This window comes from Brachycentrus maculatus, unplaced genomic scaffold, assembly GCF_059751285.1.
Source record: "Brachycentrus maculatus isolate JH-2025_06_01 unplaced genomic scaffold, ASM5975128v1 h1tg000028l, whole genome shotgun sequence".
In the NCBI taxonomy this organism is placed as follows: Eukaryota; Metazoa; Arthropoda; class Insecta; order Trichoptera; family Brachycentridae; genus Brachycentrus; species Brachycentrus maculatus.
The window spans coordinates 527,501-542,525 of record NW_028280782.1 but is presented as its reverse complement, the minus strand read 5'-3'; the positions used below and the strand labels follow the sequence as shown (position 1 = coordinate 542,525).

The window sequence follows — 15,025 nt, the reverse complement described above, 5'->3', positions numbered from 1 at the left end:
AACCAGTCAATGACGGTAATCAGCCCCGTAAATGCCCAGACTTCCATATTCTTCTTCATCTTTGATCAGATGTTAAAAAATAATTTGAAAATAACTCCTATAATTGGAGATAATCCAGATTTTGTGAACAAGTATTTGGACACACTCAAAATGTTGTAAATAAATTATCTGGTCAAATTATAAGCTTAATAATAAAAATGAAAATGATATTGTACAAATTGTGAAATTGAATATTTATTACAAAAAACAAGACATAGGTATTTTTAATATTTATATAATAATATAATAGCATAAAATTTATGTTTCTACTAAACTACAATAAAAAAGCAAATAATAAATAAGGAATAAACGTGAATGTTGTGAAATAAATGAATAAAATATTATATTAAAGCACACGCAACTGATGTCGATAGTGAAATTTTTTTCAAAGCGTCCGATATTTTTATGAAATATAATGTCATACATATTAATTGATAAAAGATATAATATGACAAAGTATTTCTAAAAAATAATGGGATGATGCATTTATTAAAATATATATATATTATTCAAGCATATAAAACATATGTTTTGTGACATTTAATTATATATTTTATTATATATGGTATCTTTCAGATTAGGGTGTTGTTTTGTAACCGTTGATTAGGGGTTGATTAAACCTTCCTGAGAAGGGGGATGTGTAAGGGTTGCGAAATGCTGAAGCGAAAGGGTTGACTCTCGCTGCTACAGGGTTGACTCCAGCTGGAATTCTTCCGTCAACTGTGGGGATGCGAACACTTGTAGGGTGGAAGCCTAAAAGAAAATGAAAATAAGTGCTGTGGGGTAGACGCTTCCTAAAGTAACTGATGACATGGATTCAATATACGAAAATAGAAAGACATATTTGAGAAATTATAACTTAAACACTGTCTGAAAATGTGTGATTTTGTTTAATCTTTCCCTATGTGAAAATCTCTTAGAATTTTAATTTTCGTAAAGTCGTCAACTTATTGCCGAATTATTTTAAAATAATAAACATAAGCTTAAAAAAAATTGGTTGATCTATAATTGTATGATAAACAAATTCGATTTTCACATTTTTTGTACAAATATAAGGTGTGTTTGACATTTTCAGCCACTATATTTTATTATTAAATAGATTAATTGTTATGAATCAATTTTGAAACATTGTTCTTGAATCACTAGAACTTCACTAGAGACATCTATTGGTGAGATGTGTGTGATTATAATCCATGATTCGGACCTCACATACTAATCAAAGAGTTTCATCAAATAAAAAGTTTCTTTTCATCTCACAAATAGATTAATTGTTGCCCAAAAATCAATTTGTAAATTAAAATATACCAAAGTTCCAAGACGGACTCCCACAGAGAAAATATTTAACAAATTACAACTTATGACTCTCAAACAATATGAATAATAAATATATAATAAGTATGTTTTCTAAAATAAACTAAAAATAAAATAAAAATGAATAATTACCATTTTCATCGGCTGTATAGCTAACTTGTACTGGGGTACCATCGGGAGCGGTATACGAGTAACTTCCTTGAACAACCTGAAAATTATCATATTGTGTTTAATTTACTTTCATTTAATTTTATTTATTTATTCGTATAGTATTATACGAATATAGGAGTAATTTTAAGAATGTGGAATATCCATAGGACAAATAAATTATAGTTGAAATAATCAGTCACGAATTCCTTTAAGAAGCTTTACTATATGTGAACTTAAATTACCATGTAATATCTCATTGCCATTAAACCCCATACGTTTAAGAACAGGTAATCACATAAATACCTCGTTATCCGTATTATAAAATATGTAAATTTATAATTTTGTGAAATATTCAATTAATATTCAGTATTCAGCATGCATAACTTCACAACGACGCGACGTATTGTTTAGTTCATAAGGAATGGAGTACCTGAACACCGATGGGGTCGCCATTTGAATCTATTGACACATCCTTGAGATATCCTGATTCTTCGGCTTGCTTCCCGTCTGCGGTAACGAAACTAGAAGAAAAAAATAAGGATAATTATGGTCGATTCTATAAAAGTTGATTGTGACTATTTTTAACATAATAATTTTATTTTGATTTTCTAGAGACGTCTTCTATGTTTTTTTTTGTCTCAACTAAAATCAAAAAATCTATCATTGATTTGTTTTTTCAAAACTTCAAGTCCTTAGTGTAGAATTTTTTTTTTTAAATGCGAATCTTCAACTGTTTGAGAAATCACAATCGGCTGGGTATATAAAAAATATGTTTGTGTGGATATATTGATTGCCTTTCCATTTATAGTTATTTTTAATATTTTTGTATTGCAAATATGTCGTGTGTGACAAAATTCTTAGTGTTGAAATATTTCTTAGTATTGTGTTCTCCAATCTACGAAAGTCTATAGCAGGCATAAACAACCTTTTCTAGGTCTGGGACGTTGATATATGATATATTTTTTTAAATATATATATATATATATATATATATATATATATATATATATATATATATATATATATATATATATATATATATATATATATATATATATATATATATATATATATATATATATATATATATATATATATATATATATATATATATATATATATATATATATATATATATATATATATATATATATATATATATATATATATATATATATATTTATATATATATATATATATAATTTTGTGTGAATATTGGCCTTTTACTTGAATTAAAAGTCCATCAATATTGGTGTTAGTATTGCTTAAGGAGAATCGAATACAATTTCCTAAATTTTCATCTGTTATCTTGGACGAATTTTCGATTTAGTGTGTTCCATCTTCGAATGTGCTGCCTAAAAGTCAAATGATTTTTCTTGCAAATGCGTGTAAATTTGTAAATTTGTATTTGCCGAGATGATTTAGGGCCGGACAAAATATAGCTCGGCATGCAGATGGTTGCGCATATATGGTCTATAGCAGGGATGGCAAACTTATGGCACGCATGCCATAGGTGGCATGCGAGACGATTTTGCATTGCACGCGAATGAAGAGAAAATAAAAGTTTTACAAGTACTATAAAAAAAATTCAAAACACATTTATATAGCTATGTGTATTTTCTTCATTCATCAATGACGGATACGAACGATATGACGATATTTATACATAAATAGATCGCATTATTTAATACTTTTCTATTTTTTATTTTATTTTGACATTAATTTTTTTTTTTTTCGATGTAATAATTGTTTGTTTAAATTAAAAATCTTAAGCTACACAAAAATTTGATGTATTTTTATTTCCATGGAATGTGGCAAGCGACATATTATTAAATTTAAAAATATACATTTAGCACTCATAAAGGTTTGCCATCCCTGGTCTATAGAATAAGAAAATAATTACATATCCAATTCGGTCATTTCTGACCTCCTCAATCCGTTAACAATCAAAATCTTCTGAATAATCTCAAGGTTCCTCGCATTCCCCTCCATTCCACACACACACGCTGAGTCCTAACAATGTATGAGAATTATTAGAGCATACGAAAATATTTTCTGTTATAGTTTATTGTCTTCCGATCAGTTACGAATTTACATACATTACATTGCGAAAGAACTCTATCGAAAAGCTGAAATTATTATGTCAGATGTACTTAGTGGTATAACTAAGTAACCAATTCACAAACCGTCATACCGCTTCCCCGCCGGAGTAGGCAGAGAACTGAACGCCACACACACACACACACACACACACACACACACTTACACACACACACAGAATCTTCGCTTCTTATTTGTACATCTCGGCTGTCCAAACTCAAAACACAGTAAGGGACATTTTTTTTTGTAGTACGTTTTTTTGCATTTTTGGACTAAGTAGATTCTGCTTAGTCCAAAAATGCAAAAAAAACATACTACAAAAAAATGTCCCTTATTGTGTTTTAAGTTTGGACAGCCGATCTATGCATCATATATACCCGCCGATTATTCCAACTCCTCACCTGAGAACATAACATAAACATAACGAATATTAATATTGAATAGTGTCTCCAATTAAGATAAAACGTCTCCCTTTATTAAGTGAAAAATAATAATAATAAATAAAAAAGAATATGTATATACATTTCATTTTGACATCTCAACATAGATGAAGAAGAATAAATTTACGCGGCTCATAATAGGAGAAGAGTAAGAAGAGAAGAGATGCGTACCTAGCCACGCATACGATCCTTTCTTTGATCCGCGGTAACGGTAAACCAAGTTGTGCTAGAGAGAATCAATCTCCATATTCTAGATAAATATCTCAGGTTTCAGGATGTTAGATTGTTCTCTCACCCAATCGGTAAAGGCAACCCGCTCTCTGTATCCCTACTCAATCGTATCTCCTATGGACCTTTTTCACATCGGCGAGGGTGCCTTTAAGAGGAAAATATACTCGCAGTGTAATTCTCGGTTATGTCCACTTGCTGTTTTATTATCTGGTCATTATCTTATTATCTTATCTACCTGTCCATACACAGGTATCTATGTATGGATACGTATGTGTCTATGTATGTGTATGTGTATATGGAATTACTAATGATTTATAAGTCCTGGTCTCCTAAATCAAATAAAGCTTAGCGCGCGTCAAAGAGGTACTAGGCAAAAATCTATATTCGCAGTATTTTAACATAATGCAAACTATGCCATGTTCTCCGATTCCGCGGTGAAGCCGCGGAATGTTAGCCAATGCTAGCCAATGCTTTTGAAAGTATAGATTTATTTAATATATTATTATCCACCCTGAAATATGTACTTTCTCAGCATTTCTTCTCCATGTTATAATGGATAAATTTAAACGTTGTGTTTCACTTTTCCTCGCTGCTTGCTGATAGTGTGTGAAGGAGACGTGTATTTACCAGTGCTTACTATTTGTTATTTTACTATAATTTTATGTGTAAGACTTTTTGTTTCTCTATTAGTGTGTTCATTAGTGTATTTTTATATTAGATATTAGCCGTTCAATTAATAAATAAATATGTTTTATGTAATATGTAATGCAAATTGTTTTGTACATAAAAGAAAAAAAAATGAGAAAAGATGGTGGCTGATTAAAAGATTGCTTTATACACGTGCAACAATAACCATTTTACCCGTGATATTCAATTGCTAAATACAATTTTTTCTCAAAATCTAATATGACATGTCTTTCGAAGCATTCATCATCATAGATCTTAAGAAATACTAGTATTTATCAAATGAAATTTAAATTTAAAATAGATAGGCGTTACCACAGCAGAATCTATTAGTGAAACGGAAATCTTACCTGTAGCGATATGATCCATCCAGGTTGATCTCATTGGTGTAATCCAGGATCGGCACATAAGGGGTGTTGTATGGAGCTGCGCCAGGGATGACTGGGTTGAATAACGGATTGGCCGTTGGGGCGATGGGCCGGGGAACGAATGGCACGGGAGGTACCTGGCCGAAGACGAGAACGGCCAAGACCATGGTGCAGAAAACCTTAACAAAAAATATCCACAATAGTTGACTTATATCGTGGGTGTATTGACAAAAGACGTTAACTCAAAAATATACAATTTAGAGTTAACGATGCATATTATAAAGTTTTCAACTTTCTGTAAACTGGCAAAATACACTAAGTAGTTTGAAATGTCATTTATATGTGGTTTTAAAAGTAAATTCTACTTTAAGTTTAAAAGCGGGTATTTTATTCTGGCTACAAGATTTAAATTACAGGGATTTTAGAGTTAACGTTTTTTTTTGTATAGCCACGATATATTAAATGTTAAAATAATAATATTATTTTTTAACATCTCATCAAAGATGAAGAAGAATATGGAAGTCTGGGCATTTACACTGTTTTTTTTTAAGTCTACTGAATTGTATTTTATTGTTGAAAACACATTAAAATTAAAATTGTGAAAATTGTTTCGCCTTGTGATGGCATTTTCATGAATGTTCAAGTATACGATCGTTTGAAAATGCCATAATAAGGTGAAACAATTGTCATATCTTCAATTTTTATTATTTTTATACCAATTCGGTTGTTTACTTCAGCTGCCTAGTTAACAAATCGCTCACTCCTTTCAAGAACGCCATAAATCAAAAATCGACAATTTTCAGTTGTGCATGTTTTCGGAATGCCCAAAAAATCTACTATATTCCAGCAAAAGAGGCATATTTTTAACTTAATATTTACCCGCTACAGGGCAGAAAGTGTTGTTTTTGCATTTTTAAGAAAATGTATTGTTAAGTTATTTTTTTAAATATACTAAATATTTTTCAAATGGAGAAAAAACCTTCAGGTTTTACCTTAAAAGATCTGTTGCACTGTTAAAAGTTCAATAAGTGGCTTGATATTTATTTTTAATACATTGTTTTGTATTTTTAAACTTTAAAAAAGTTCTCCTGAAAAATCAAGTTTTTTGATTTATGACGTTCTTGAAAGGGTGAGCGAAATGTCAAATACGATTGACGTACCACGCCATTTGCAACAAATATAACATCTTCCAATAGGGTGGTTAATTTTGCGCCACTATATAACCACGAAATGAGTTTTACTTCATTACACACGACTAGTTTAAAAAAACTCACAGATGTTTTCATGTTAAAATTTAAATTTTTAAATTTTTTAAATTAAAATTTTTACCTGTAGATGAAAAAATATGTTGGTTTTCTAAACTAGTCTGTAATAAAATAAAACTCATTAAGCGGTACTATACGAGTGTTTAATTAATATAATAAAAATAATTTATAATAAAACCCTTATCCGCACCCCGATGGTGCATAGGGCACTGCGTCATATAAACGCAGTGTTATCTTGATCGTTTACACATGAAGGAAAGGTGATCAGCCCTCCGCTTCAGGTACCAGTCCAGGGTAATATTGAATAAATATTACAGTGAAAAAATCACTCATAGTTATTTTACCCCACTTGGGAATCGAACCCGGGACCTCCATAACGGTAGCCGAGCGTGCTGACCATTACACTACGGAGGCGGACAAAAATAATATAAATGATTGACTTAATTAATATAAATGATAAAAAATATAAATGAAAAATTTCAAAAAAGTTAAACGTACCACCTTAAACATGTTTAGTAGATACTGAAATACTTGGAAACTGATACAGATTCTTCTAGACTACCGAATGGTGGTAAAGGTATTACTGCAGTTCCTCAGAACTTGATGGTTTATATAATATGGGTCCTACACATTACATATGATGTGCATTACATGATCTGGCAATGCAGTATGCACCAGACGGTGGGGGTCCCAATTACTGCATATGGCAGTATGAGAAGATACTCAAATTGCACACTGGTGGTCCTTATATGCTGGGATCAACTCCAAATCATAGGTTCAGTCGAGAAATTATCACTAAAGTATAGGACTGTTTCAATATTTCTAAAATCACGAATACGAGTATTCCGGTTACACAAAGCACGAGAGAAGCTAGTTGGTATATTAACGTAGGTAATTGAAAAAAATTGTTTTGTATTATCTAAATTATTTCATCTTAAGACATCTAGTAACAGAGACGGACAGTGACTGAAATTGCCCACAGTGCATTTCGCTTATCTGTATTTTTTTAAATATTAGAAAAATATTTATAATATTCCCGGTGAATTATTTCCTTTACTCTTGTGAATAATTAAGGTTAACAATAAACCTGTACAAATAAATTTTTTTTTAAATATTGTAAATAAGATAAATAAGGTTTTTGAAAAAAGTAAACAGTCGAATACACAATTTTTTTTAATATAGTCAGAACTATAGTAAAAATAAACAAGACTGAAACGCAAATAAAAAAAAAAAGGATTATTTTTTTTTAACAAAACTACCACAGGGCAAAATGTAAAATAAAAAAATGGTTGTAGTAAATAGTCACATAAAAAACATAAGGTAAGACGCATGTTTAAAGGAAATTTATTTACATAATAAGTCTGTTTTCAATTTCCAATTTCATTAATTGATTTATCAGTCACTTTGTAGTAATATCTATACATTTTTAATTAAAGTTTTACTTTTATTTATTAAAATCTATTGTGACACGTGTTTTGATGCATTCCCCATCGTTTTCAAATACAATATGTGAAGCTTAGTCTAAATTTTATAGAGTTTGACAATGACTAAAGCCTCTCAACTGTATGGTCTATGAAAAAAAAAATTACAACATTTTAATATAATAAATAATATAAGAGTTTCTGCTTAATAAAAAGCTTCTTTACATCTCACCAATAGATGTCTCTAGTGAAGTTCTAGTGATTCAAGAACAAGGTTTCTAAATTAGTTCATATATATAGAACTTCCAAGAATTTGAGTAGTGTGGTTGTCAATAATGGGTAGAATTGGTGAATGTTACACGTGTGTAAAGTGATCACTTAAACCAGCCTATGATGGTCGTAAGCCCCGTAAATGCCCAGACTTCCATATTCTTCTTCATCTTTGATGAGATGTTAAAAAATAATATAAAAAAAATATATATATAAAAAAATAAGAAACTCTCCTACCCCTATTTCCTCCTTCAACGTCCCAAAATTTAGATGATAATAAATATACCACGATTAATATGAACTAAAGCATTTTTTTTTATATTTTAATTATTTATATGGGTAAACAGTATATTATTTTTTATACCATACAAACTAAGTAAATTATTATGATTTTTAATTAAATTCATAATAAAAGTGTAAAAATTATAAAAGTGCAATAATCGTGATACATTATTTTCAAACCTTGGTAACATTTAACATTAAAGATTTTCTCCCCAAAAAAAAGTATTTAAAAAATTTAAAATAAGAAATAAATGCATGGTTTTGAAAAGAAACGAATTGTTGAAGGTTAAAGAGCCAAACAAAATACTTTTTTTTAGTATATATTCTAAAAAAAAACAAATCCAAGAAGTCTAAAAAAAGTATGTGAATGATGAATGGGATGTTTTCGAGTTCCTTCATAATAATAGGTAGAATGGGAAATGTTACACGTGTATAAAGTGATCGCTTAAAACAGCATATGACAGGTCGTCAACGCAGACTTCCCCATGTTCCTTCTTCCACTTTGAGATGTCAAAATGAATAAATGAAATTTTACAAAAAAGCTCATTTTTATGCTGCCCAACGCATAGTCGAGTTAACTTTTGGAACCACTTACAGAACGTCTATTTCATCTCATAATTCCGCATAGTATGATCCAATCACAAACATAAATGATTTCGTTAAGAGTAATTACTTTGCGAGTTTAGCCAAAGAATATACTACGAGGAAGAGTTAGCGAGAAATCGTGGAAACCTCGTTTAGCGCTTTCCGACATTTCACAAGCTCCCATTAAAACCGATACCTTCGAGACGTATCCATTACATGTAGTTTGGATAATAGATCAACGCGATGATTACGTCAAAATAATTATGCTTAATTTTTGGCATATGTGATATATATCGCAAAACAAATAGAGGTATTTAAAAACTAAAAAGGCAGAACTCGTGTGGAGTTCGTTGAAGAAGGTTGTTATCTTTCTTCTTCTTTTTCTTCGTGTAGGCCTTGTAGACTGATTTTAAGAGGAATTAGCCTCTTGCGATGTCGATTTCCAGCTGCCAATCCTTCTTTTTGGTGGTCTGCCCGGGAGTCATCCACTTTGGGGTTGGCCGTGCAGTGTAAAGTCAAGATGATTGACTTGACATGAAAACCACGCTTATTTCGATCCTGTACGTTTAAATAGTGTCGTCGAATGTAACAAAATTAAGAAAATCGAGAAGAATATAAAAAGACACACACATAATATATTTCAATATGCAGCATAATTCAAACGATGAATTCGGTAAATGTTGACAGAGGAACTAAATGTTGAGATCTATTTTTGTATGAAATGAGTTCGGGGTAAAAGAAATAAATGACAAATCCGGGAAAATGATTATTCGAGAAACAATATATAGAGGTATTTTGAATATTGAAAGCATTAACTTTGTGGATCATTGTTATATATTTTGGAGAAATAAATTACTTTGGTTTTTTGATCCACTCACATTTTTATTAAAAACCAACTAGTTTCGGCAACAATCTGTTGCCCTCTTCAGGGTTAGTTTAATGACTAGTCATTAAACTAACCCTGAAGGGGGTAACAGGTTGTTGTAGAAATAAATTACTTTTTAATAAAAATATGAGTGGATCAAAATAAAAGTATTTTATTTCACCAAAAAATATATAGAGGTTTCACTGTATATATTATATAAATATATATATATATATATGTGTATGTGTGTGTGTGTGTAATTCACTCGCCATTTCATGTTTGAGTTCACCGTAGCATCTATGGCCGATTCGAATAAGCTTTTTATTTAGCAGAGACCCCTTTATGCATGCAAGATCCTTATTTTACATACCAGGAGACGCCTAAAAACAGGATTTCAATTTTTATTTTTTTGCAGCTTATAATTTGACCAGTTGTTTTATTCACAAATCAGGGTTTCTCTTCTTCTAATTTTTACTTTTTGACAGTCATTTCGATAGATTGTGAAAATGTCAAAATAACTCCTAACTTGAGAAACCCAGATTAGTGAACAAGAATTTGGTCACACCCAAAACGTCGTGAACACAACATTTCGTTTATAGAGGCACTTGCCATAATGACTGTAGGTGGATGGATGTGGTAACCGGCGCATAGACGTCAACGTCTATTATTAAAATAAACGAGGCATGAGTTATTGATACAGCGATGTGGCCATGTTTAGTGTATAGGGTACAGACTAGACATTTCCCACAGACTTGATGTACTCGCTCGTTGTGCCTTTCAAAGGCTCGTCAGACCCTCCCCTTGCCAAATAGAGAGAACATTGCTCAGATCAAAATCTTAGGACGGTTCTTCATCTTCAACAAAAATAATTAATTTATATATAAATATAAATTTACAAATATAAGGGTCTCTGCTAGATAACAGTTTTCTCGATTCCACATAGATAGATGGCTGTTGTGACTCATATCGCTCACTCCTTTCAAGAACGTCATAAATCAAAAAACTTGATTTTTCGGGAGATCGTTTTTAAAGTTTAAAAATAAATATCAAGCCACTTATTGAACTTTTTACTGTGCAACAGATCTTTTTGGGTAAAACCTGAAGGTTTTTTCTCCATTTGAAAAATTTTTGTTTATTTAAAAAAATAATTAAACGATACCCTTTCTTCAAAATGCAAAAACAACACTTTCACCCCTGTAGCGGGTAAATATTAAGTTTAAAATAGGCCATTTTCTGTACATTTTCTGGGCATTCCGAAAACATGCACAACTGAAAATTGACGATTTTTATGTATGACGTTATTGAAAAGAGTGAGCGATATGTATCTAGGGGTTTTTTAGTGGTGTGGTTGTCAATCATGGGTAGAATGATGAATGTTGCACGTGTGTAAAGATCACTTAACCAGCCTTTGATAGGTAAATACCCAAAATTTTGTATTCTTCTATATCTACGTTGAGATATCGAAATAAATATAATATATATATATATATATATATATATATATATATATATATATATATATATATATATATATATATATATATATATATATATATATATATATATATATATATATATATATATATATATATATATATATATATATATATATATATATATCTTTTTTTATTATTTGTTGTAGTTTTATACTGGTTGGATAGTAAGAATAGGGAAGGTAAATTTGAAAATACACCAAAAACATCTAGACCAATAGAAAATAAGTATTTCTTGATTTTTTTACAAATGGCGGGAATCTAACCCGCGACGTAAGTTTCACAGTCGAGCGTCTACCCACGTACGCCACGGTGCCTGTCAGTAATTGAATTTAATATACGGATATATTAATTTACCATCTTTTTAATCTGAAATTTTAGTGTGCCATTTAATTGTGGTATATCCAACATATGCATAGGGAAAAATTCTGGAAGAATAAGTACACGAATACTGAAAGCAAAGTAAAAATTGACAGATTGCCACGTATGGGATAGAGACCAGAGCACACACAGCCAAATCTAATCTAAGAGCTTCAGAAATGAGTACATTGAGGTGCATAACTGGAAACACATTAAGAGACCGAATAAGGAATATAGAAATTAGAAAAACGTGTTGTACGGAGGATATCGTTAAAGGAAAAGACAGCTTAGACAATTCTGGAATGCCCATGTAAACAGAATGCTAGAAAATAGCCTGGCCCGAATTTCTCTTCAAGAGAACCCAGACGGAAGAAGACCACCTGGAAGACCTCCAAAGCGATGGCGTGACAGCAGCCAGTCCATGTCACAAGAAACGGATAAAGGAACATACAGATCCGATGATCTATCTAAAGAAGTACCATATATATAATAAATCACCTTTTCTCTAGAAAATACTTTCAATTTTTCAGTGATTCCTGTACAATACTGATTTTTTTGTAAAATTTATGTTGTGTGTTAATTTTTCACATTTTAAGTAAATGACTCTTTCGAATATAAAAAAATAAGTATTCTTTTTTTTCTTTGGGAAATGATTTAGAATATAAAATAAATGGAATATAAATAATGGGAGTGTAAAATCAACATTAAAAAAATGTATACCAACGATTTCCTTAAGAGAACTGGTACCCTGAGGCGGATATATGTATGTACAAAATCATTTACTGACGAAACTTAAGTCGTGGGTTCGATTCTGTAATTCGACTGATTAGCAAATATTATCAATATTATTTTCCTACAAAAACATTAAGCAATCGGATCGATACAGTGATAACTTTTCGCAATTTCTTAGAAGAAAGCAAAATGATCAGTCAAATAAGGGTCACAACCTTTTCTCATCCCACAATAGACGGCTCCCGTGAACTTACTTGTATGCGTAGTGTCATGAGATTGATGATATATGTAGGAGTTTAAAAAATTGTGAAGTTTGGTAGTCAATGTTGAAACTATATTCGCCTCGTGAGTTTGTTTTGTGTCCAAACAATTTAAACACACCTTTCTTAATTTCATCGATAACACATATCTCTCATTCTTTCCTTATGTCACCATCCGATTATCTATCATACATTGTTTGGACGCATTATTTTCAAAAATATAACGCATTTTGACTGCATTTAGTCTACTTTCATCCTTCTTAAACAAACTCTATGCTTTACATTCATGTATTATGGTTGGGACCAGGACTTCGTTGTGTACTGCCAGTTTAGTTTTAGCTAAAAGGTTTTAATTTGATATGGTATAACTGATTTCTGTTTGCATTCATTCTGTACTCAGCATTTAATTTCCTTTATATATCTTTATCAATCTTCCATCTCTACATAGTATACCACGGAATATATAAAAAATCAACTACCTGTTCCAAAACTTCCCCATTTTCTACTATTTTACACCAACGTCTATAATAAAATACATTTACTGCATATTCCCCATCAAATCATTTTCCTTGCATACATTATACACCTTTGACACCTTGATGTCTTTTCTACTATCGGCAAGAAGCACAGCATCGTCATAGAAAACATACTTCCCAAATAAACAAAATCACCTACCTATTCTAAAATTTCCTCATTTGCTACTATTTTCACCCAGATCTATAATACATCAACGTCTTTTAAAAACCATGTTTTTAAAAGACCATTAAATTTATCTCCATTCATCAATAAATCACTTTCCTTGCACACATTATACACCTTCATCTGGCGCCTGCAGATCTTCTCTACTAACGTCAAGAAGCACAGCATCTTCATAGAAAACATACTTCTCAGATAAACGAAATCATCTAATTGTTTCTCCAATTAATTCTATTTTACATCTACATATATTCATCTCTTTCATTAAAAATTATTTTGTATTTGATGTACAATCAACTGTAAATCACTTTCCTTGCACACATTATACACTTTTGATACCAGCGCCTGCAGATATTCTCTTCTATTAACAAGAAGCACAGCATCGTCAGCATACAAAAGGCAACACATATAATTTTGATTTTTAAATACATCCTGATTATCGTGAAGCGTGTATGGTTATTTTTCACGGACGAGTTAGTCGTTCCTTTCATAAGAAAGGGCAGAGAGCCAGCAGTGCGTATCCGCTAACAATGGGGATGGGCGGAAACGAGAGTGCATCATTACCGACGTCACAGAACGAACAGCCTTGTGCTTTCAAACATTCACGACCTATGACTGCACTTTAAAAAACGAGATGACGGCGAAGATTATGCATGTATTTAGTTTAGTTTTCGATTGTTACAACACTTAAAATAAAGATCATAAAAACATCAATTTATGACAGTCAAACAAACATACGCTAAGAAAATCCTTATAGATGCATTTTCGCATTGTTATCACATAACATAGGAAAGCATCTCCCAAGAACTTACAAATGGAAACGTACATGAAAAAAAATATGGAAGTTTGGGCATTTACAGGGCATATTAGGGTTAAGTGATCACATTTCACAATATTTGTTTTGTAACATTCATCTATTCTACCCATGATTGTCAACCCTCTAATAAAAAAAATTGAGCCCCTAGATATATTGATCAAACAAACTGATCACAGTACATTTGAGTTCACAACAGCCTCCTTTGTTGGAATAAAGAAAGCTTTTATTAAGCATAGACTCTTTCTATTTGTATGCATGGTCCGAATCCTGAGTTAAATTCACATACTTGAAACCCGCTAGAAAACATGATTTTCAATATTTTATGTAGCTAATAATTTAAACAGTTATTTTATTTACAACATTTTGAGTGCGTGTAAATACGTGTTCACCTATGTATGTTCACTTTTGTTCATCTATGTTAAGATGTCAAAAATGTAAAAAAAAATTACTCCGATAATCCGAATATGTGAACAAGTATTTGGACACACTCAAAATGTTACAAAATAACTTTAATTACTATTCAATAAAGTATACAACCTGATTCCACTATCCATAGAACCTAATGTTAAAAATAATAAAAAAAAAACTGTATAGAGGTACTCGTATTCGGTATTACTATTTTTTTCTCCGCAGAACCATTGTTTAAAACATCGATA

General features: G+C 30.9%; 1 protein-coding gene across 1 annotated transcript; it reads right to left on the bottom strand.

Annotated features, from left to right (window-relative positions):
• Window positions 1-538: 538 nt before the first annotated feature.
• On the bottom strand, window positions 539-5,490 carry LOC148312954 (endocuticle structural glycoprotein SgAbd-9-like). Its single transcript, XM_088270994.1, has 4 exons — window positions 5,306-5,490; window positions 1,931-2,021; window positions 1,483-1,558; window positions 539-792 (listed from the first exon to the last, which is right to left on the bottom strand). Exons 1-4 carry the CDS (start codon window positions 5,488-5,490, stop codon window positions 617-619), a joined length of 528 nt encoding a protein of 175 aa, XP_088127120.1. The 3' UTR covers window positions 539-616.
• Between the last annotated feature and the right edge of the window lie 9,535 nt (window positions 5,491-15,025).